The sequence below is a fragment of the Pangasianodon hypophthalmus genome, chromosome 6 (genome assembly GCF_027358585.1).
Source record: "Pangasianodon hypophthalmus isolate fPanHyp1 chromosome 6, fPanHyp1.pri, whole genome shotgun sequence".
Lineage (NCBI taxonomy): Eukaryota > Metazoa > Chordata > Actinopteri > Siluriformes > Pangasiidae > Pangasianodon > Pangasianodon hypophthalmus.
In genome coordinates this window covers 27,350,981-27,372,600 of record NC_069715.1, presented here as the reverse complement: position 1 = coordinate 27,372,600, position 21,620 = coordinate 27,350,981, and the positions used below count along the sequence as shown (strand labels likewise).

Genomic DNA, 21,620 nt, shown 5'->3' with positions numbered 1-21,620 from the left:
ACAGCATATTTGTTTATATAATAAAGATGTTACACAGAATGAAAATTTGCAATATACAAGTCAGTTACTCATCTTATTCTTCATTTTTAGCATGCTTGTAACTTTAAAGAATAAAGAAAAGTCAGTAAAGCCCACTGATTCCTAAACTATACGTTTTAAAGAAGCAGTATTTGACTTGCTTATATATTTTTGAAAGACGCTTTAATGTAAATGTTAGCTGTATTTTCTATGATGCATGTGGACATGTGGTTTGGGATGTTATGACTCTGTATTTGAAATGTGGTGTGGCTTTACTGTAGGTGAAGCATGCTGGTGGACCATCCATCCTGCATCCAAGCAGAGGTCAGAAGGTGAGAAGGTCAGAGTGGGAGATGATCTGATCCTGGTTAGTGTGTCATCTGAGAGATACCTGGTAGGACATGGCTTCTTTCTTCTTCATCTTTTCCTGCTATTGCTTCTTCCTCTTGGATACACACACACACACACACACACACACACACACACACACATCTCTTGGCATATAAAGCACTGTTGTTACAGCATGTGTATTTAATTCTGAATATCTTGGTTGGTTGTTGGCTATGAGTTCCTGTGATTTTTGTGTCCATGCAGCATCTGTCCTATGCCAGTGGAGACTTGATGGTAGATGCCTCTTTCATGCAAACTCTGTGGAACATGAATCCAGTGTGCTCAGGCTGTGAGCTAGCAGAGGGTGAGCTTTTGTTTAGTCACTATTTTCAAATTTTTGCAATTAAGTTAGGTCCTGCCCCTGTGTTCACACTGGCAGCATTGTTTTATGACATGGCATCTGAAGGTCATTCAGTTTGTGTTTTTCAGTTCCATATATCTTGTTAAAAAGGTGGCAGAAATCTGTGAGATAGTAATGCACTGCATGTGTGCAATTTATATGTACATTTTTACTTTCAGCTAGAGCACATTTTCATTTATGGTCATGTTAATCAAGACACTTCATCTTTACCACAATGCTGGCTAAAGTGAAGCAGCAAATAATGGGGACACAGGTGTGTTGAGGAAAAATTTTTGGGGTCATTTTAGCCCCGATTTAGCTTTGTTAACCAAAACAATAACTATAAGGATCAAAATACCTTAAAGACAAAACCGTACAATCAATATAATAAAGCAGCTGCAAGAAATGGGATAGGATAAAATAAACAAAGAAAAAAACATTGCAGCATTTTTCTTTTTTTTTAAAGGCCTGGAGATCTCCCAGCTCCAGATGGAGTCGCTGATAGATAATGATAATGTAGCTCCTCCATTTTCCTATAACAAGAAGGCATATACAAACCCCAAAAGCCAAAACAAGCCTATGGTTTGTCACGGTTATGTCCTTTTCGTGTCTATAGTGCATTAGCCAGACACTTCCAGCGAAATCATGACTGTGAACTAAATATAGGAACACCCACTAGCAACCAAAGTGATCTGAGCAAAGCAAAGTAAAAAAAAAAAAAAAGTAGGTTGTATTTTACACAGATCTTTATCCTTTCTGTTGTGATTAGACAACAATAGTCAGGTAGTAATCAATCCATGGCACCTGTTTTGACTTTATATCAGTATAATTGTCAAATTTATTCTGAAATACTCAAAAAAAAATATCAGTAAAAGCTTTCACTGTATATGTATGATACGTGATGTTCACCAAAAATATCACTCACACCTCTCTGATACCAAGCTGTTTTTATATATTTTAATATATATTTTAATATATATATCCTCAATAGGTTATTTGACTGGAGGCCATGTTCTACGCTTGTTCCATGGTCACATGGACGAGTGTCTGGCCATACCACCACCTGACCAAGGAGAAGACCAGCGCAAGTAAGAGAGAAACAAAGACAGAGAAAACAGTGTTAGCAAGCATAATGGCATAAAATGCATTCTCTTTCTCTCTTTCATGTGTTCTGCCCTGTCCTCTTTGTCTCTCCTCTCCCTCTGCTCTCGTTCTCTACGTTCTCAGGATCGCACAGTATGAGTCAGGAGCCGTCTGTAGTCAAGCACGTTCTTTGTGGAGACTTGAACCTTTGAGAATCAGGCAAGGAAAACTTTTATTACACCTCTGTAATATCTGAACGATCAGATATACAGATATAAGCGTTGAGCTTATAGAGCAGTAAACTGTGCAGATAAATATCCAAGACAGCGCAAAATATTAATTAGCTTAAATGCCAGGTAATGTCAAGGGCATTCCTATGTGTATTTGTCTTTTTTAAGAAAAAAATTAGTTGGAACATGTACAAAATACAAAAGCACCTACGATTTCCAAAAGCTTTTGTCATTCAATCAACATTTTTTACAAGTTGTACTAGAAATACATGGAAGATTACATGAAACTCTTTAAGGTCACATGCCCTGACTACTACTACTACATTCAACAATTTTCAACAGCCGACTGAAAATCTCTGAAAAGTTTCTTATCTTGATGTTATTACTCATCGCTGCCATGTTTAAATGTTTGCTTTCTGTAGCTGGAGCGGTGGTCATATGAAGTGGGGTCAGCCATTCCGCATTCGCCACATCACCACTGGACGCTATCTGTGTTTGGATGAAGAGAAGGGTCTGATGGTGCTAGACCCCGAGAAGGCCAACACCAAGCAGTCAGCTTTCTGCTTCCGTGCCTCCAAGGTCTCTATATGTTCTGTATAATATAAAATGATATAAAATTGATCAGCAGAACTTGGAACATTCTCATTTTAACTCCCATTCTTTCACTGTATGTGTTTTGTTGTTGCCCTTGAGCAGGAGAAGGTGGAGGTGGTGAAGAAGCGTGATGTTGAGGGCATGGGGATTGCAGAGATCAAGTATGGCGAGTCTATGTGCTTTGTACAGCACGTCTCCACAGGTCTGTGGCTCACCTACGCTGCCCTCGATGCCAAAGCAGCTCGTCTGGGTACTATGAAGAGAAAGGTACATTACAGACTCCAAGAGCACATTACCTGCCTGCCCTGCATAATTAATGTATAACTGATAAATACTGTATGTAACTGAGTATTGTAAATACTGTCTCAATAAAAATCAAATTTTGCCTGTAATAAATATCTATATTTATTTCTATCCTTCTCTCTCTCTCCTATAGGTTACTCTGCATCAGGAAGGCCACATGGATGATACGCTGCTAATGTCACGTTCTCAGACAGAGGAGTCTCAGGCAGCCCGCATGATCTACAGCACCACAGGCCTTTTTAAACAGTTCATCAAGTAGGAAGCAGTACATTTCACAGCCTGCTATTTCCTGAGATTTATTTAGTCTACTAAATCCAGAAGATACATTAATAGTGATTATAGCGATACAGTAGCACAGTGGGAGGCTTCAGTTTTTTTGAATTGCAAAATGCAGACAAATAGTTATTATTATTAGTGCAAGTAAAAAATATTACTTACCCATTTTATTATTATGAACAGACAAACACATTAAACAGGGTGACCCAACCCCATCTGTGGAGATCTACCATGATGAAAGTTTAATCCTAACTCTAACGTATCTAGCTCTAATACTAATATGGTGTATGTAAAGGATATTATCTAATATAGTGCAGGAGCTCACAAACCTTTTGCAGCCAGCAACCCTTTTAACTGGTTACAATCCTATTCAAACTATTCAAATATCAGACTCATTATATACATGTTACAATGTTAAAACAGAACAGATCAAACAGAACTCTTACATTATTTATGGATCTGCTTGTTTTGAGTTATTTAAGCAACACCACACAAGCAACAGGGCTGTTATACTGTTATACTGAACATCGGCACGGCTGTTTAACTGAACAATTGCGGTTACGATATTGCTTTTATACAACAGTTTTATAAACAAAAAATTAATATTTTATAATTAACTGACATTTCAGACACCATATGGTCAAATATTTCATTTATATTTGCTCCACTAATGGAAATACATCCCGAAGAAGCCACACTTACTGACAGCCTGTGAGCTAACTAGCTTGCTGCTCATTTGGCCCACTTTGATTTGTACGTTCCCATTAAAGGTGCATCTGATGAAACTGGCTTCCCTTCTTCCTTTTCATCTTCATCTGACGAGGTTATATATTTGATCCTGTATTGTTTGCCATGTCTGCTGATGATGTCGCGAGCTCTACTGTAGTAACAGTTTCACTGTAACAAGCTACTGCTAGAATTGGAATTTTTGTGGTAAACACAGACAAGTGGAGTGATACAAACAGTGAAATGTCCCAGTGCTGTGATACTAATGTGAGCACTCTTGGAACACCACTCATCAGATCATATTACCAGAACCAATTCGATTCAAACGACCAGTCAAACAGGCTAACTATAAAAACTCAATAAATGTTAAAACCTTAATAAGAGTGTGTTGTGATTTCCACCAATGTAGCCAAACTAAAAAAAATCACAGACCCCTTGGCTACGCTTCATGGACCTCTGGAGATCTGTGGGGACCTCATGGTGTACTGTGATAAGGAAATATGAAATAGGTATACTGTTAATATGTTAATGTGACGAGGAGGAGGGAGGGGCCAGGCTGTGAGGACGCACGAGGACGCTCCAGTCTAATCAGTGGGAGAGAGTGATAAAGCCCGTCCATGAAGTTTGTTACAGTTATATATAGACATTCCTAATTTCTAAATAAATGCTTTTTGAGGAGTCAGTGTACCAGGTGAAAACATTGTTGATCACCTGCAGAAGGCTAAGAGTGATCATTTTACAAGTTTGTTTCCTATATAAAATACTTGCACTACCAATTATATAATAATGTCCTATTTCAAGATTAGCTGTAAGTAAATACTGTATATAGAAAATGAATCTTCTAGTGTGTACAGTGAATTGTGCAAAATGTTCCACCCTGAATACTACTAAAGTTGCTCTGTTTATGTGGGTGTCAGAAGGCTAAAAGCTGTAGGGCTAAACTGTTCCCGTTGTTATTTGCGTCATACCTTTGCGGAAGTAAGACTATGAGAAAGATCAGGCTTTATTCACTGCGTGTTTGTGTGTAGGGGGCTGGACTCTCTGAGTGGGAAGAACAGGGCTGCAGGTCCGGTCTCTCTGCCTCTGGATGGAGTGATTCTCTCCCTTCAGGATCTCATCCACTACTTCCGGCCGCCTGAGGAGGAGCTGGAGCATGAGGAGAAGCAGACAAAACTGCGTTCACTGCGCAACCGGCAGAACCTCTTCCAAGAAGAGGTATGTGTATGTGTGCTGCAGAAGATTCTTTAGTGTAAAACTAGTGCAAATATGTATTTTTATGTTGACTATACTGTACTGAAGGCACACTTGTTATAAAATATCCGAATAAATAAATAAAACACAGTTTAAACTTGATAGAGTAAAGGTTTTTTATGTATTACCCAGTCTTTATCATGATCGTCTGGATCATTTTCATGCTTCGGTGCAAATTCAAAGTAGTGTACGAGAATGTTAGTGTGTTTTCATGTGTCTTTTATTCTGTATGTACTCCAAAGATCACATTTAAATATTTTCAGAGATTCATATTCAGATCATCTCAGACACAGATAAACTTAGACAAACCTTCTACACTGATAAGATTTGCTCCTAGTCTGGTCAGTTGAAGATTCAACTGACTGCATGTTTCTGATCAGTGCTGATTGTGCTTTAGGGAATGATAACCATCGTGCTGGAGTGTGTGGACAGGCTTAATGTGTACAACACTGCTGCTCACTTCTCGGAGTTCGCTGGGGAGGAGGCAGCCGAGTCCTGGAAGGAAATAGTCAACCTGCTTTATGAACTGCTGGGTGAGAACCTGGATTCTGTTGCTGTTAAGCGATATCACAGAAATCACATGATTATAGTTTGCATTAGTTCAAATTTGACTATTGACTAAATATGGCTTCTACATTTAATTTCTCATTTACACCCAAATAAAATATTTTATACCACAGTGCTGCCGAATTCTCGAAACTGATTGGTCAGAAGGTGTTGATTAATTTTCTTTAATGGCAGCTCGGACAGTCATTCCGGCTGTAATTCAAATCACAGGTTTATATTAATGTGCTAGTTCTAATATGTTATCATTTCTGAAGTGACAACATACACAGGCAGACCCTCCACATAAATGCATTTAAAAACATGTCGTTTTTGATATGGTGAATTTTTTTTCTGTGAGGAGATGTTTATTTAGCATTCTTGGAAGGAGTCTCCAGTGTTAGCGCTTCGTAACAGTCAGAGGTAGAGCTGTTACTTTAAGATTGCAGATACAGGAACGAGGGCTTTGCACTTTTTGCGGTTTCTCTGAAACATGACAATCTGCATTTTTTGTCTTATAAACTTCACGAGAGAGAAAAAAGAGAAGCCTGTGAGGGAACAACTCTTTGTAGCTGTAATAATGTAAGTGATAACAGGAATTAATAAATAAATCAAAGACTGTCAATGTTGGCAAATTGCTGTGGTATATAATAGGAATAAAACGCTTCGGGACGTGCTGTTATTAGAAAATAATCAACATTACACCACACCGTTGTCAATTATTTTTCTGTAACAGCATGCTCCATCATTTTGTATTCCTTACGTACTGTATACTTCTTGTTCTATAATTGCCATAAGGTAATACAGCATCCTTAATAATGTGCAGTGAATATGTATACATGTAACATGGTTCTATCTGTTATGCAGCCTCGCTTATCCGAGGGAACCGCGCTAACTGCGCTCTCTTCTGCGATAATCTGGACTGGTTGGTCAGTAAACTGGACCGTCTGGAGGCCTCCTCAGGTGCACAGCTCTCTCACAGCCCTCACACATCGTAGGAATGACATCATATAGGCTGGTGCTTAATTTACACAGTTTTACCCTTCGTTATTTCCTCTCTGCAGGCATTCTGGAGGTGTTGTACTGTATTTTGATTGAAAGCCCTGAAGTCCTGAACATCATCCAGGAGAACCACATCAAGTCTATTATCTCTCTTCTGGACAAGCACGGACGCAATCACAAGGTCTGCTAGTCATGTCTCGCTCGTACATGCATACCATCATTACTAACACGGTATCTCTGCATTCTACTATTCACTGATTTAGTTTGTATGAAAGTCACGAAGGTTGTGATTAGAGGAGAGTTGGTGTTGCCTTTGTTCATTTGAATTTAATAAAAAATGTGGTTCATTATGCAGTGACACAGACATGAACATACTCTACGAACATGCAGAAACACAAAGGCTGACGTCATCTTTTTGTCTCACTAGGTATTGGACGTGCTGCGCTCTCTGTGTGTGTGCAACGGCGTGGCTGTGAGGTCCAACCAGAACCTCATCACAGAAAATCTGCTACCCCGTCGTGAGCTTCTGCTCCAAACCAACATCATAAATTACGTTACTAGGTAAAATGCAACGTTTCTTTTACCTGTTGTTCTTCCTATGTAAAATCACAAAGTGTGTTGCTTGGAGGTGTGCAGGCAAGGTTGCCAGATTCATGGTTTTCCCACAGAACTGAGCTAGTTTGAATGCCAGAGCAGATTTTTTCATTCTCAGAGACATTTTTAGTTTATGACAACATGAGTGAAAATATCAGAACATTTGAGGACATTGGTGAAAGAACGATTTAATGCTAATAATGTTTTAATCCAGCTTGTTATCTGGGCTGTTTTTCTTGCTCAATTTTGACAACCCTGATCATAGCACATAATGAAATCCAACATTTAAAACAAGCCTTTTGTGACAATTTTCCCTGTGTTATAAAAGCCACAGTTGACTACAGTAAATATAAAATATAGTAAATAAAGTGCAGTTTAACTGCACACAAACAGCTCCATTATTTAGTACTCAGTACTTTTTTTAGTAATCAAATGGCATGTCAGTCATTTTAATACCCTTCACACTGTTTACTTGTTGTGATGATAAAAAACTTCATTTATTATTATTCCTTTATTCATTGAACATTCATTTCAGACACATTGCGAGTGCATTTTACGTCTACAACAAGTTGCATTTTGTGCCATGCCTCCTCACGTACTTACATCAAACTCTCTGTTTGATGATAAAACATATGGAAGGATTAGCTTTTTTTTCTGTTTCCACCTAATCTGTTATGAATATTCCAAAGATTAACACGGCTTACTCTTTTTTTTCCCTCACAGTGTAAGACCCAATATCTTCCTAGGAACGTGTGAGGGCTCAACGCAGTATAAGAAGTGGTACTACGAGATGATTGTGGACTACGTAGAGCCGTTTGTGACGGCTCAGGCTAGTCATTTGCGTGTTGGCTGGGCGCTAACAGAAGGATATAGTCCCTACCCTGGAGGAGGAGAAGGCTGGGGAGGCAATGGAGTTGGTGATGACCTCTACTCCTATGGATTTGATGGACTTCACCTGTGGTCAGGTGAGTGTGCAAGCCTGAAATAGTGAGTGAAGATGGCTCTGACATTCCTCAGGATTGTTCCTCACAGTTTGACTTGATGACTAGTTTCATATGGAATTCCCAGACAATTTAAAAATTGTTGTTCCTAGGTCATGTGGCTCGACAGGTGGCATCACCCAATCAGCACATCCTGGCAGCTGATGACGTCGTAAGCTGCTGCCTGGATTTGAGCGTGCCCAGTATCTCTTTCCGCATCAATGGGCATCCTGTTCAGGGCATGTTTGAGAATTTCAATTTGGACGGCCTCTTCTTCCCTGTTATTAGCTTCTCAGCTGGGGTCAAGTGAGAAATTTTTATTTGCTGATAAATTATAAATTGTGTATTTTTTTATTGAGATAGATTTTCACTCAGTGCTCTCCCTTAAATTGGGGCACGTTCTAACCTTCATTAACTTTCCTAGAGCTCGATTTCTACTGGGTGGACGTCATGGTGACTTTAAGTTCTTCCCTCCTCCTGGCTATGCTCCATGCTACGAGGCTCTTCTGCCTAGAGAGAGGATGCGTATCGAGCCCGTCAAAGAATACAAGCATGACTTCAATGGAGTCAGAAACCTCCTGGGCCCCACACAGTCCCTCACACACACCTCATTCACACCTTGTCCTGTGGACACTGCTCAGGTGCTTCACCCACTCTTTCCATCTCTCTTTCTCTGTGTTCTCATGTCTCACATTGTTCTACATATTTCTCAGAATTATGTTTTCATGAAGCAGTTTTGGTTAAAAAGAAATAAATCTCTAAAATTCCTTCTGCGTCTGTGTTTGGGTAGATTGTGTTGCCCCCTCACTTGGAGCGCATCAGAGAAAAACTGGCTGAAAACATCCATGAGCTGTGGGCTGTCACTCGCATTGAGCAAGGTTGGACCTATGGTCCAGTAAGTAACTTTCTTTCTTGCGTTCACACACACTACACACACAAATATACACTTATACATCGTCTTCTCTCTTTGTCAGTTCCGTGATGATAATAAGAAACTGCACCCGTGCTTGGTGGACTTCCAGAGCCTGCCAGAACCTGAGAGAAACTACAACTTGCAGATGTCTGGAGAAACTTTAAAGTGAATAATGATTTTCTTCCATTCAAACAATCTCAATCTTTGTTGTTATTGTCATTTAAAATTTATCACTGACTCTAATCTTATCTGTTTGTACTCAGTTGCTCACACATACTTTTCTTTTTGCTGTGAAATTCCTCAGGACGCTCCTGGCTCTGGGCTGCCATGTAGGTATGGGAGATGAGAAAGCAGAAGAAAATCTGAAGAAGATCAAGCTGCCCAAAACGTATGTTGCAAAGAAGAAAGTGGGCAAATTGTTAGACATGCCACAAAGCATTAAACATCACACTGCTTTAGAAAAGGGGTCACTTAGTTAGTCAGCAAATCCAACAAAGCCTGTTAATCACTCAGATTTTAGATATGTTTAGGCAGATTGACTTTTTACTATTGTGCTTGTTAAACTGGCTCCTTATTCAAGGGTAATAAAAAAAAAAAATCCATATCAGTTTGATGAAATAATTTATGGTTACTTTAAGTTGAGATGAATGTTATATGCAGAAAAAAATCCAGGTTTGATTTTAAATATGTTTAAATAAGTCATCTCTTTTGGCTGTTTGGTATAATTCTGCCATTCAGCATGGTTTTCGCAGACCACCACACATATAGATGATTTTCTTCACTACAGCTAGAGTTGCAGATATACATTTACATCTTATACTGAGTTTATTTACACATTTATATGAAAGAACTATATTCAGATATACTGTTTATGAATATAACAAACTGTCTCTTTCTCTTTATTGCCTTCTGCTATCTCTCAGGTATGTGATGAGCAGTGGATACAAGCCAGCTCCTCTGGATCTCAGCCATGTGAAACTGACTCCCAACCAGAACCAGCTGGTGGAGAAGCTGGCAGAGAATGGGCACAACGTGTGGGCACGAGACCGTGTGAGGCAGGGCTGGACTTACAGCATCGTACAGGTATTATTCAGAGATTCAGTGCTGGAAGTAATGCATTTTTCACTATGAAATATTATACAGGGAATTGAATTACTATTGTGTCTAATGCATCATGTACTACTGTCCTGGTGTGTATTACGACCTTTTTTTGAGATACCAAAGCTTGTACTGTTCAGCTGTTTATAATAGGAATAGTTGACTTACAGATGACATAAGATAGAAATTATGAATTGCTTGAACTGTTAAATTAAATTAAAGTGTGGAGCAGTTACTTGTTTTCATCCTCTTTTCCTTACCCATGCACTCTTATTCTTAGGATATTTTGAATAAACGCAACCCTCGTCTGGTACCGTACGTCTTGCTGGATGAGAGAACCAAGAAAACCAACAGAGACAGTGTGAACAATGCCGTACGCACCCTCATTGGCTACGGATACAACATCGAGCCACCAGACCAGGAGAGCAGTAAGTACTGAAGATCTCGGGCATCTAAGTTCATCTAATATCCTAGTTTTATAGACCTTGCTTTTCACCATATTAATGTTTTTCAATCTGTGACAAGAAATTTGTGTCAAGAAATTTGTGTAAGCAAGCATTACACGCACTGCACAAACTGTACACAGAATGCACAAATTTATTCTAGTGACCTACTGTTCTTAATACAGTATATATACAATAATACAGTATAATATACACTTAGACAGTAGGGTCCAAAAGTCCAAGTTATTAATGTCAATAGTATCTATTTAATGAATTTACAAGAATGAATGGATTTTTAAATTGTTTATATCAATAAGAATATTTATTTTTCTACAAAATATAAAAAGCTAAAACCAGTAGCAACAAAAACATATAACATGTGAGACAGCTATTACCAGAAAAAAAAATAGAAAAAATGCTAGAAAAAATTTTTATACAAATTCTGTCTGATATAAATATAGATTTCATTTTCATACAAGAATGAAAACAGCTAACAACCCTCTGTTTCTCACTCCTCCAGGTGGCCACTCTTTGGAAAGTGGGCGAGGGGATAAGGTGCGAATCTTCAGGGCGGAGAAGCAGTATGCCGTGACCTCTGGGAAATGGTACTTTGAATTTGAGGCAGTGACGACGGGAGAGATGAGGGTGGGCTGGGCTCGACCTAACGTGCGTGCAGGCACTGATCTCGGAGCTGATGAACTGGCTTACGTCTTCAATGGAAACAGGGTATGTAATGATTTATGTAATGGGCTTTTGTCTTTGCTCCATTGGGTTTTGCATCTGATATAATACCTCCATGACTGTTTCCTGATAGTCATACTATCCTGTACATGGATCACATGTACGTAGATATCCATAGATAACAACAGGTAATCCTAATAACACCACAGCCCTGACGAATTCGTGAATCTGATTAATCAGATGGTGCTCATCCTTAACTGCAGCTCAGACAGTAGAGCTGGCTGTAATTCAATTCAACCACCGTGGTATAAGAGTAATAAAACACTGTAAGGGGCATGTTAGTATTGTAAAATAATCAGCTTAGCGATAACTGCTTTGCATTGGGTGAACCACTATCATTGATTAGTTTCCTGTAACAGCAGGCCATGTTTTATTCATTACTTAATACACTTGCAGTGGTCAGATCTATCCCTGACAAGTGACATTTGCATTGAACAAGCTCAGGAATGAGTTACAGTTATTTGGTTACAAGGATATAATGAAATAAATTAATTAAGTACAGTATTGCATTCTTTCAATAATACTGGTATTTTCTCTGGATTGTTAGAAGGATATGACATTTACATTACAGTCTCTTTAAATGCACGAGAAGCACTTTAGATAATAAATGCGACTAAACCCACTGTTCTTTGATGAAGCAGTTATAGTAATCCAAATTGTGACACTGGATATACGGTATCAGAGAGATCTTGCTGCTGAAAAGAGTAGTGGCATTACTGTATTGATCAATTGCATGCGGTGCTTTCTTTTCCAGGCTCAGCGCTGGCACATTGGAAATGAGCCATTCGGGCGCCAGTGGCAGTCGGGAGATGTGGTGGGCTGCATGATTGACCTGGTAGAGATGAATATCATGTTCACTCTGAACGGAGAGATGCTGATCAGTGACTCCGGCTCTGAGATGGCCTTCAAAGACATTGAGATTGGAGATGGTGAGCTGCACAACCTCTGACGGAGAACAGTGGTTTAAATCTTTTCCAGTAGTGGATACAGGGAGTGGTTATGTCAGGGTGGTGTTCAGCATTAGCTATCCTTCTAGTTGTGGCTTTTTTAGCCCTCTGGCTCTTTTAATCACTTGCCAATGGACATCTAATTTGCAGTAAATCCACTAAGATGTCACTGTAGCATTTATTTTTATATTCAGCCAATATACAGAATCTTAGCTTTATTCATTCTTTCCCCACATCTTCTTCCCTGTGTGTTAGGTTTCATCCCCGTGTGTGCACTGGGCCTGTCTCAGGTGGGCCGTATCAATCTGGGCCAGAATGTTAGCAGTCTGCGCTATTTTGCCATTTGTGGACTGCAGGAGGGATTTGAGCCCTTCGCCATCAACATGAAGAGGGACATCACTATGTGGTTCAGCAAGAGTCTGCCCCAGTTCATCCCAGTGCCTACTAACCACAATCACATTGAGGTCTTGTCTCTCATTTATAATAGAATGTTATAAATATTGAATGGAATGGAAATGACTAAATATGGCCATAAATTTTAAGTGAATTGGAAACGTATGCTGATAAAGGAAAGATAATTCCTTGGTAATATGAAAGGATATTACTGTGTGTGCTTACTGTATCTGCTACATGCTTAGACAGTAAAAAGGATATTAGCAAGTGAAAATATAAAAAATACTCAAATTTATCTAGTATTTCCTGGTATAAGATTACAATAAACCAAATATAGATTTGTAAACCTATTTTAATTTTCTATTTTTTTGTAAACCTATATTTTTACTAATTTCAAGCCTGAAATAGTCTTGTTCTATTGGCAGATAATTTTGCTAATGTTAAGTATTTCTTTTTAGAAAGAAGCAAAATTATCTGCCAACAAAATAATACAATTTAAAGCTTAAAATTAGTCAAAAAAGGTCTAAAAATATTTTTAATAATCCTATATTTGGTTTACTGTAATCCGATAATAAGAAATACTACATAAATTAGACTACATACTGTATTCAAGATATAATTTCTAAGATTTTTTTTTTTTTTTTTTTTTTTTTTTTTTTTTTTGCAGTGTAGCTAGCTAGTAATGCTGCCGGGTGAGAATGTCACCAGCTAGCTAGCCAACACCAATAAACAAAAAAGTTAGCAAGGGTGGATTTACAAGGGTCATGCCCACTATAAAGCTATCGGATCTGTTAAATTTTTGACTAGCTAGCTAGGTAACACCATTTGCTAAAGCAGGAACTTATGGTGTTATGCTAGTTTGACATACAATTTGTATGCTAGAACTCATTGTGTGATAAAACCTGAAAATGTGTTTAGTTTTTGATTTAGAATATTATGATTAGAATATTATAACAATTTGCACTTTCTTTTGCCATGTTTCTAAACATCCAATAAAATTTCTAAACAGTTTGATGCAAAAATACCTGGGCCATATTTGATTAGGATTATACAGTATTTGGTGTAATAGCATCTCAGGACAAGCTCCTTAACTGAAGCGATCCAGATTTGTCTGTGTAAAGTTGAATATACTTCTATTACACTGGATCAGAAGAGTGCTTTACATGTTTTTGACTGAAATTTTTTTAATTGCACAGGTGTCTTGTGTGGATGGAACGGTAGACAGCGCCCCCTGTCTGAAACTCACCCACAAGACCTTTGGGTCCCAGAATGCCAACACAGACATGCTGTTCCTGAGGCTAAGCATGCCTATCGAGTTCCACGAGACTTTCAAAGTGCAGGCAGGCACCACACCCCTCACTCGAGCCCTAACCATCCCAGAGGATGAAGTGTTGGAGGTGGATCCTGACTCTGATTATGAAGTGCTGAAGAAATCAGCCAGCAAGAAGGAGCAGGAGGAGAAAGAGAAGGAGCCGTCTGTGCCCAGAGACATACCTGGTGTCAAGGAAAATGACAAGGACACTGCCTCGGAAAAAGGCAAAAAGAAAGGGTGAGGATAGACTAGTGACAGAGAATACTCTTTTAATCAGCGATTAGATTTTACACTGATTAGTTGTAGTACCTGGTGTTATTTGCAGTTGAAGTTTGTGACCTGGGCTGCTTTTCTGCAGGCATTTTCAGTTCCATTGGCATTATTGTGTCTTTATTATGGTCTTCACATGCATGACTGTAAGCAATTCTTAACTTGTCCACTGCTGTGATCTTTTGTAATCTGCCCATTCTACCAATTGTTCCACCTCATTCTTTCTTCCTTCTTATTAGTTTTTTTGGTGTTAAATAAATTTGATTGATTTATTCTCATTTGTCAGCCTGACAGTGGACTGTCTTACTGTCATAGACTCTTTTTTCAATTCAAATGTTCAAAAATGACAGCACTGGACTCCAGATTGCAACTGAGACACATCTAGAACCAACTCTAGACCTTTGTATTATCTAAGACATGTAGCCAAGACATACCTGGACAGCAAGTTGTATGGTTTACCTGATCATAAATTGCAGTATGGAACTAATGCTCTATTATGCTAAATACAAGAATTAAAACAAACGTGTGATTGGTGAATTAGGTACAAACTGTTTTTTGTAAAATCTTTTCTTGACATTGTGTATGTAACTGTGGAAGTTTATCAAAAGAACATTGTTGGGTTCATCTCTGATTGCTTTTCCTTCGTTCTCAGTTTCCTTTTTAAAGCTAAGAAAGCGGCTATGATTGCTCCTCCCCCTCCTCCCCCTGTCTTGCCACGCTTGGTAGAGGACGTAGTGCCGGATGAACGTGACGACCCTGAGATCATTCTCAATACCACTACTGTGAGCCTTTCAAACACTTATGTTCTGTTCAGGTTTGAACAAAATATACAATGTTTGAGAATACTTTTGCACAATGAAACTTTATTTGCTTGGTTGAATTATTCTAGTGAAAGTGAAATTAATTTTAGATAGAGCGCACTAAGACTAAATAAACATGTTAATAATTTTTTTTAAATTTTATTTACACCATTGGGAAATATCTCTAAGCATATGAAAGAGTATTATTTGTATGTTTCTACAGATATTGTTTATATTGCTATAATATTATAAGCATTTAATACATTTTATAGTAGATATATTACTATTAAAATCAAAATAGATAATTTGAGTCAGTGGGACATCCTTTATATAAATCTCTCCCTCTCTCTCTCTCTCTTTCTAGTATTATTACTCAGTGCGGATCTTTGCTGGTCAAGAGCCCAGTGGTGTTTGGGTTGGCTGGGTCACCCCTGACTACCACCAGTATGATCTTAATTTTGACCTCTTCAAAGTTCGCACTGTGACAGTGACTGTAGGTGATGACAAAGGCAACATTCATGACAGGTGAGGACTGACAGCAGATATTTTGTGCTTTTAACAAGGGCTTTTGGCATCAAAAACAGATCAGTCATCCAAAAACAGATTAGGCAGGTGTTTGTTACAATCAAAAATCAACAAAGGAGAAATAGTTGCTATGTGTCAACCTTTTCTAGTTTCCAATACCATTTTTAAATCATGGATTGAATAGCATCAAGTCCAGTGAGAGAGTTTCTCATTTTTTCTGTATTTAATGATTTTAAAAATTGTCATTTTGCAGTAAATGGAAACTTGCTATAAAAGTACTGAAATGTCTTAAAGATGCAATCTTTCGCAAAGTATCAGCGAGCAACTTCATAGACTTCAATGTATGACTCAAGAAATATTCTGTCAGGTTAATATGGTTTTGTGTTATTTGCTGTTTATGAATATTTGTATTACCATAACATCAGCATAAAAAGGAGCAACTGCTACATGGTGTGGGGAGGCGACTTAATCAGCGGTTCTCAGCAGCGCTTCACCCAGGAAGATCTGGTAGTTGGCTGTTTGGTTGACTTGGCCACCGGTCTTATGACTTTCATGGCTAATGGGAAGGAAATCAACACTTTTTACCAGGTGAGATAGGCTTGTATTTCTTTTGGAGCCTGGGAGTGCAAGTGTTTGAGACAGCATGTCTTTTGGATTCATGTGGACCTTTTTTTTTTTTTTTTTTTTTTTTTTTTTTTTTTTTTTGCTTTTTCTTCTTTGTGGTTTCATGTTGCTGTTATATGTGACATAGATGACTTCAGGTAAATAAACCATAATGTTGTCTAGGAGTAAGTGACTACTAAGATTAACATTACTAGAAATTTTAAAATGACCTGGATACCTGAAAAACTTTGTCAAAGTTCCACCTCTTTCAGGCGATCATTTTCTAGGCCATTTTCAATGACGTACTGTATATACGCAACAGTAACATTAGCATTACAGTTTACCTGAAATATTACAAGTGAGGCTAAAATATAGTTATCATCAGTGAATTCTCTCCAATTTTACCATTCCCTCAGCTGATATTGCATATTACTGGGATTTTCAGGATGTTTTCAGGACTTTGCTAATATTTTTCAGGGCATTTGATCTATTTTTAGTTTTTAACTCAAAAAAAAAAAAAAGTAAAAATGTTTCCACTGACAAATTGTTGTGTTGTCGCGTAATGATATATAATGTGTGTTTTTCTCTCAGGTGGAACCCAACACCAAGCTTTTCCCTGCTGTTTTCGTTCAGCCCTTCAGCCAGAACATGCTGCAGTTTGAACTGGGAAAGCTAAAGGTTAGACCTCTTCCTCATTCTCTCCCTCCCTCAGTTTCTCTAGCACTGCTTTTAGTATAATTCTCAGTTATTCTCCCTTCTATTATCTCTTTACCCATCCATTATATAATGCACTGGTTGTTTAGTGCACAAAAAAAAGCTTTTTTCCATTCTCCTCTTATTCAAGGGGATCCATCAGTTCTTTGCTCTCCATTGAACTGATGAACCCATTGAACACATAATCCTGATTACACAAGTCAGTTTCCGTGGCTTAGTTTTGCTAGCCATTTTAAATTAACTTGAGTGTCTGAAGAACTTCATAGACATAAGGTACTCATCTTGTTATTATCCTCAAAGACAATTATCTTGTCTCTTTTCCTAAATCTCTCTCTCTCTGTCTCTCTCTGTTAGAACATTATGCCTCTCTCAGCGGCCATGTTTCGCAGTGAAAGGAAAAACCCCGTGCCTCAGTGTCCTCCTCGTCTGGATGTGGAGATGCTCACACCGGTTATATGGAGTCGAGTCCCAAACCACTTCTTGAAACCTGAAGTGGGTAAAGTGAGTGAGAGGCACGGCTGGATGGTAGAATGCACTGAGCCACTCACCATGATGGCACTGCACATCCCTGAGGAGAACAGGTCAGAGAAAGGGACACGGATAAGCCTGACCCTATACCAACCATGCTATGTATGATTTAGATGCTAACCTGATCACATTTATATTGTTAGCTGGTTGTTTGAATTATTAAAAAGTAAAGTGTGGCAAAATATGATATGCTTTTTTTTAAGTTTCATAATTTAAAGTTGCTAAATACTATTACAAGGCACTCACAGAAGAATATTCCGTAACTTGGGTTGTCCTTCTCCATCACACAGATTAGTCTTATGGCTGCGAGTACCAAGTCAATACGTATTCAGTGAGAATCTGCATCATAAATACACTCAGCAGTATATTTAAATTGTAACTGTGCTCATTCTGTGAAATTATAAACAGCCCATAACTTACAGAATGAACTAATATCACCCAGCATTAGCTAGCTGGCTACAATATAAGCTCTGGTTTAAATGTGAAGATGAAGCTGCTATGCACAGCTTCAGTAGTAAGCTAGCCCGATAACTCTAGCTAGCTGACTAAAATACAGTTAAGAGAACAAAACTGTCATGCGCATTTGCTATAAGACACAAATCAGTGGATGAAATACACAGAGTGATTGTGATAAAAGTAGATTTGAAGTGCAATAATTCACACAAACACGCTAAACTCAACTAGTGAATCACTAGCTGGGTATCAATATCTCTTAAGCTAAAACACAGCTGGGTAACAATACTAATTCCACAGTGAGGATAAATCAGGTGACTATCACTGACTGGCTTTCCAGCAAATCTAGGGAACAAAAAAAAAAAAAAAAACCTTTACCTGTTCATCAGGAAAAGAATATTGCTTTATCACTCTTCTTATTACTGTATTATATTATGGTATTTCACATTCTGTCCTGATTGGCTGCGACTCAGGCCTGTCGCCATGTAGTTAGACTTCTTTTGTGCCTAAAGTTGGGACATGATGATAGATGTATCTGAGCTGATGAGTGACATATGAGGACAGATTTCCTGTGAATTGATACAGTTTGTTGAGTATTATTATTACAGGATTATCAGGGAGACTTATAGCAGCTCAGAAACATCATATTATAGAGTTTTTGTTTAAAAAAAAAAAAAAAAACATTAACCCATTTTAACCCGTTGAAATTTGTGCCTAGTGTGTTTCATGTTCCCTGGAAGACAGTCATGTAATGAATGTTTTTTTTGTAGTGTGGACCTACAGGATTTTAGTTTTTATAGTCTGTATGTTCTGTACTGTTCAGATGTATTGACATCCTGGAGTTGTCAGAGCACCAAGACCTGTTGAAGTTCCATCACCACACTCTGATGCTGTATTGCGCTGTGTGCGCTCTGGGCAACAACCGCGTGGCCCATGCGCTCTGCAGCCACGTGGATGAGTCGCAGCTTTTCTATGCCATTGAGAACACATACCTGCCTGGGCCACTGCGTATCGGCTACTACGACCTGCTCATCAGCATCCATCTAGAGTCAGCCAAGCGCAACCGTCTGGGCACCAATCGTGAGTTTATCGTGCCCATGACAGTGGAGACGCTCAGTATCACTCTGTACCCTGATGCTGAGAAAGCTCATGATCTGCCTGGAGTGGGTCTAACCACCTGCCTCAGGCCCAAACTCCACTTCTCACCTATTAACTTTGTGGGCACCGATCCAGACCTGTACACTCTGAGCCCCATCTTCCCTCTGCAGGTACGCTATGTGACAGTAACCGGTGCTGGTGCACATCTGGGTGTGTTAACTGTCTCAGACATTTCTAATGTATGAGGAAGTGTCACTGAATAAGCCAGTGCTAGTGTATCAGGAATCATCATGTTGTACATATGTGTTAGGTTACACTATAGCAATGTTTTTATTTAAATAGTTTATTTAAGACCTAAATAAATGTCTGATATGATATATAATGTGCTGTTATATGATATCCTATAGGAACTAAAGACCAAGTCTCTGAGCATGCTAACTGAGGCTGTAATGGACGGCAGTCAGGCCATGCGTGATCCAGTAGGGGGCAGCGTCGAGTTCCACTTTGTGCCCATCCTTAAACTCATCAGCACTCTCCTCATCATGGGCATCTTCAACGATGATGACGTCAAGCACATCCTTAAGATGATCGACCCCAATGTTTTCAGCCCAGCCGAAAAGCAAGCAGAGGGGGAAGGAGAGGGGGAAGCGGAGGAAGCTGCATCTAAAGAGCAAGGAGAGGAAACCAAAGAGAAAGAGGAGGCCGCGGAGGGAGAGGCGGAGCTGCTGGATGAAGGAGTAGGAGAAGAGGAAGAGGATGAGGAGCTCAAAGCCCTCAAGAAAGAGGAAGGGGAGGAGGGAGAGGAGATCGAGAAGGAAGGGGAGGAGCAGCAGGAAGGACAAAAAGTGGATGGAGAAAAAGCAGAGGAGGAGAAGGAGGCAGAAGAAGGAGGAGAAGAGGGATATGAGGAAGAGGAGGAGGCTCCAGAGGAAGGACTGCTGCAAATGAAACTTCCAGAGTCAGTTAAACTGCAGGTGAGCTCTGCTACTACTACTGCAACTACTACTACTACTGCTGCTGCTACTACTATTACTACTACTATTACTACTACTATTACTACTACTGTTGCTGCTACTGCTATTACTACTACTATTACTACTACTACTACTACTGATGCTGCTACTGCTGCTGCTGCTGCTGCTGCTGCTACTACTACTACTACTACTACTGCTACTGCTACTACTACTGCTATTACTACTACTATTACTACTACTGCTACTACTACTACTACTACTACTGATGCTGCTGCTGCTACTACTACTGCTATTACTACTACTACTACTACTACTACTACTACTACTATTGCTGCTGCTACTACTATTACTACTACTATTACTGCTGCTACTACTATTGCTGCTGCTACTGCTGCTGCTTCTACTACTACTACTATTACTATTGCTGCTGCTACTGCTGCTACTGCTGCTACTATTACTATTGCTGCTGCTACTGCTGCTGCTGCTACTACTACTACTACTATTACTATTACTGATTCAACTGCTACTACCATCACCAATAATAATAATAATCACAATGATAATAATAAGCAGCTGTACTGCTAGTGTTTGCACTGTGACTGTATGACATTATAAGTGAATTAATAATTAAATGTATTTAAATACTAAATATTTTAAATATTTACAATTGAATTGAATGTTTTATGTAACTCAACAGCCCTATTACATCCTGTATTACGATTCACTTGTCATTTCTCGTTAATATATTTTTCCCAGGAATATCCCATTCTCTTGGCACTTTTTTTTTTTTTTTGCTTCTCTCTCTCTCTCTCTCTCTCTCTCTCTCTCTCAGATGTGCATCCTGCTGCAGTATTTCTGTGACTGTGAGCTGAGGCACCGTGTGGAAGCCATTGTTGCTTTCTCTGATAAATTTGTGCAGAGCATCCAGACCAACCAACGCGATCGCTACAATCAGCTCATGAGAGCTTTCACCATGACCGCTGCTGAGACAGCCCGAAAGACCCGAGAATTCCGGTCTCCTCCACAAGAGCAGGTACACACTCGCATCTCAGCACAAACACCTCATTGTACTCTGTCCTCTTCATGACCAGGTAAACACACACTCACTCTCAATTTGTAGGCAAGTATGTGTTTGAGATATCTTGTTTTTTTTTTTTGTTTTTTTGCCCAGGTTATCATGCTGACTAACTTTAAGCAGAGTCCTGATGATGACGAGTGTCCCGTGCCTGAGGAAGTACGAGAACCTCTCCAGAATTTCCACAGTGACATCCTGAATCACTGTGGTGAGTCTTAAACAGCCTGCTCTTCCTAGACTGTCCCCATTGACCACTTAGGGTGATTATTGTGACTTATCAATGAGAAATTTGTGAGCAAGTCTTGACTGAGTTGTAGCCCTGGCTATAAATTTCTGTGAATTGTTATATTTTACACCATATTGTTCTCCCCTGACTCTTTTGATTTCATTTTTCAACAAAAAA

General features: G+C 39.0%; 1 protein-coding gene across 14 annotated transcripts in view; it reads left to right on the top strand.

Moving 5' to 3' along the window:
* The window catches only part of LOC113526686 (ryanodine receptor 1), a 90,961-nt gene that overhangs the window by 22,327 nt on the left and 47,014 nt on the right, over positions 1 to 21,620 (top strand). For all 14 annotated transcript variants that reach the window (XM_053235117.1, XM_053235119.1, XM_053235114.1 and 11 more), the window contains 33 exons: positions 300 to 412; positions 613 to 712; positions 1,740 to 1,836; positions 1,976 to 2,050; positions 2,484 to 2,640; positions 2,758 to 2,922; positions 3,092 to 3,213; positions 4,989 to 5,175; positions 5,609 to 5,744; positions 6,622 to 6,717; positions 6,819 to 6,937; positions 7,184 to 7,317; positions 8,074 to 8,315; positions 8,444 to 8,636; positions 8,755 to 8,971; positions 9,121 to 9,225; positions 9,305 to 9,408; positions 9,548 to 9,631; positions 10,167 to 10,326; positions 10,622 to 10,769; positions 11,305 to 11,510; positions 12,280 to 12,454; positions 12,728 to 12,936; positions 14,062 to 14,414; positions 15,100 to 15,229; positions 15,612 to 15,772; positions 16,198 to 16,360; positions 16,967 to 17,053; positions 17,444 to 17,670; positions 18,894 to 19,338; positions 19,576 to 20,142; positions 20,975 to 21,175; positions 21,314 to 21,425. In XM_053235117.1, the coding sequence (XP_053091092.1) occupies positions 300 to 412; positions 613 to 712; positions 1,740 to 1,836; positions 1,976 to 2,050; positions 2,484 to 2,640; positions 2,758 to 2,922; positions 3,092 to 3,213; positions 4,989 to 5,175; positions 5,609 to 5,744; positions 6,622 to 6,717; positions 6,819 to 6,937; positions 7,184 to 7,317; positions 8,074 to 8,315; positions 8,444 to 8,636; positions 8,755 to 8,971; positions 9,121 to 9,225; positions 9,305 to 9,408; positions 9,548 to 9,631; positions 10,167 to 10,326; positions 10,622 to 10,769; positions 11,305 to 11,510; positions 12,280 to 12,454; positions 12,728 to 12,936; positions 14,062 to 14,414; positions 15,100 to 15,229; positions 15,612 to 15,772; positions 16,198 to 16,360; positions 16,967 to 17,053; positions 17,444 to 17,670; positions 18,894 to 19,338; positions 19,576 to 20,142; positions 20,975 to 21,175; positions 21,314 to 21,425 (5,790 nt within the window). The remainder of the gene's footprint in view (positions 1 to 299; positions 413 to 612; positions 713 to 1,739; positions 1,837 to 1,975; positions 2,051 to 2,483; positions 2,641 to 2,757; positions 2,923 to 3,091; positions 3,214 to 4,988; positions 5,176 to 5,608; positions 5,745 to 6,621; positions 6,718 to 6,818; positions 6,938 to 7,183; positions 7,318 to 8,073; positions 8,316 to 8,443; positions 8,637 to 8,754; positions 8,972 to 9,120; positions 9,226 to 9,304; positions 9,409 to 9,547; positions 9,632 to 10,166; positions 10,327 to 10,621; positions 10,770 to 11,304; positions 11,511 to 12,279; positions 12,455 to 12,727; positions 12,937 to 14,061; positions 14,415 to 15,099; positions 15,230 to 15,611; positions 15,773 to 16,197; positions 16,361 to 16,966; positions 17,054 to 17,443; positions 17,671 to 18,893; positions 19,339 to 19,575; positions 20,143 to 20,974; positions 21,176 to 21,313; positions 21,426 to 21,620) is intronic.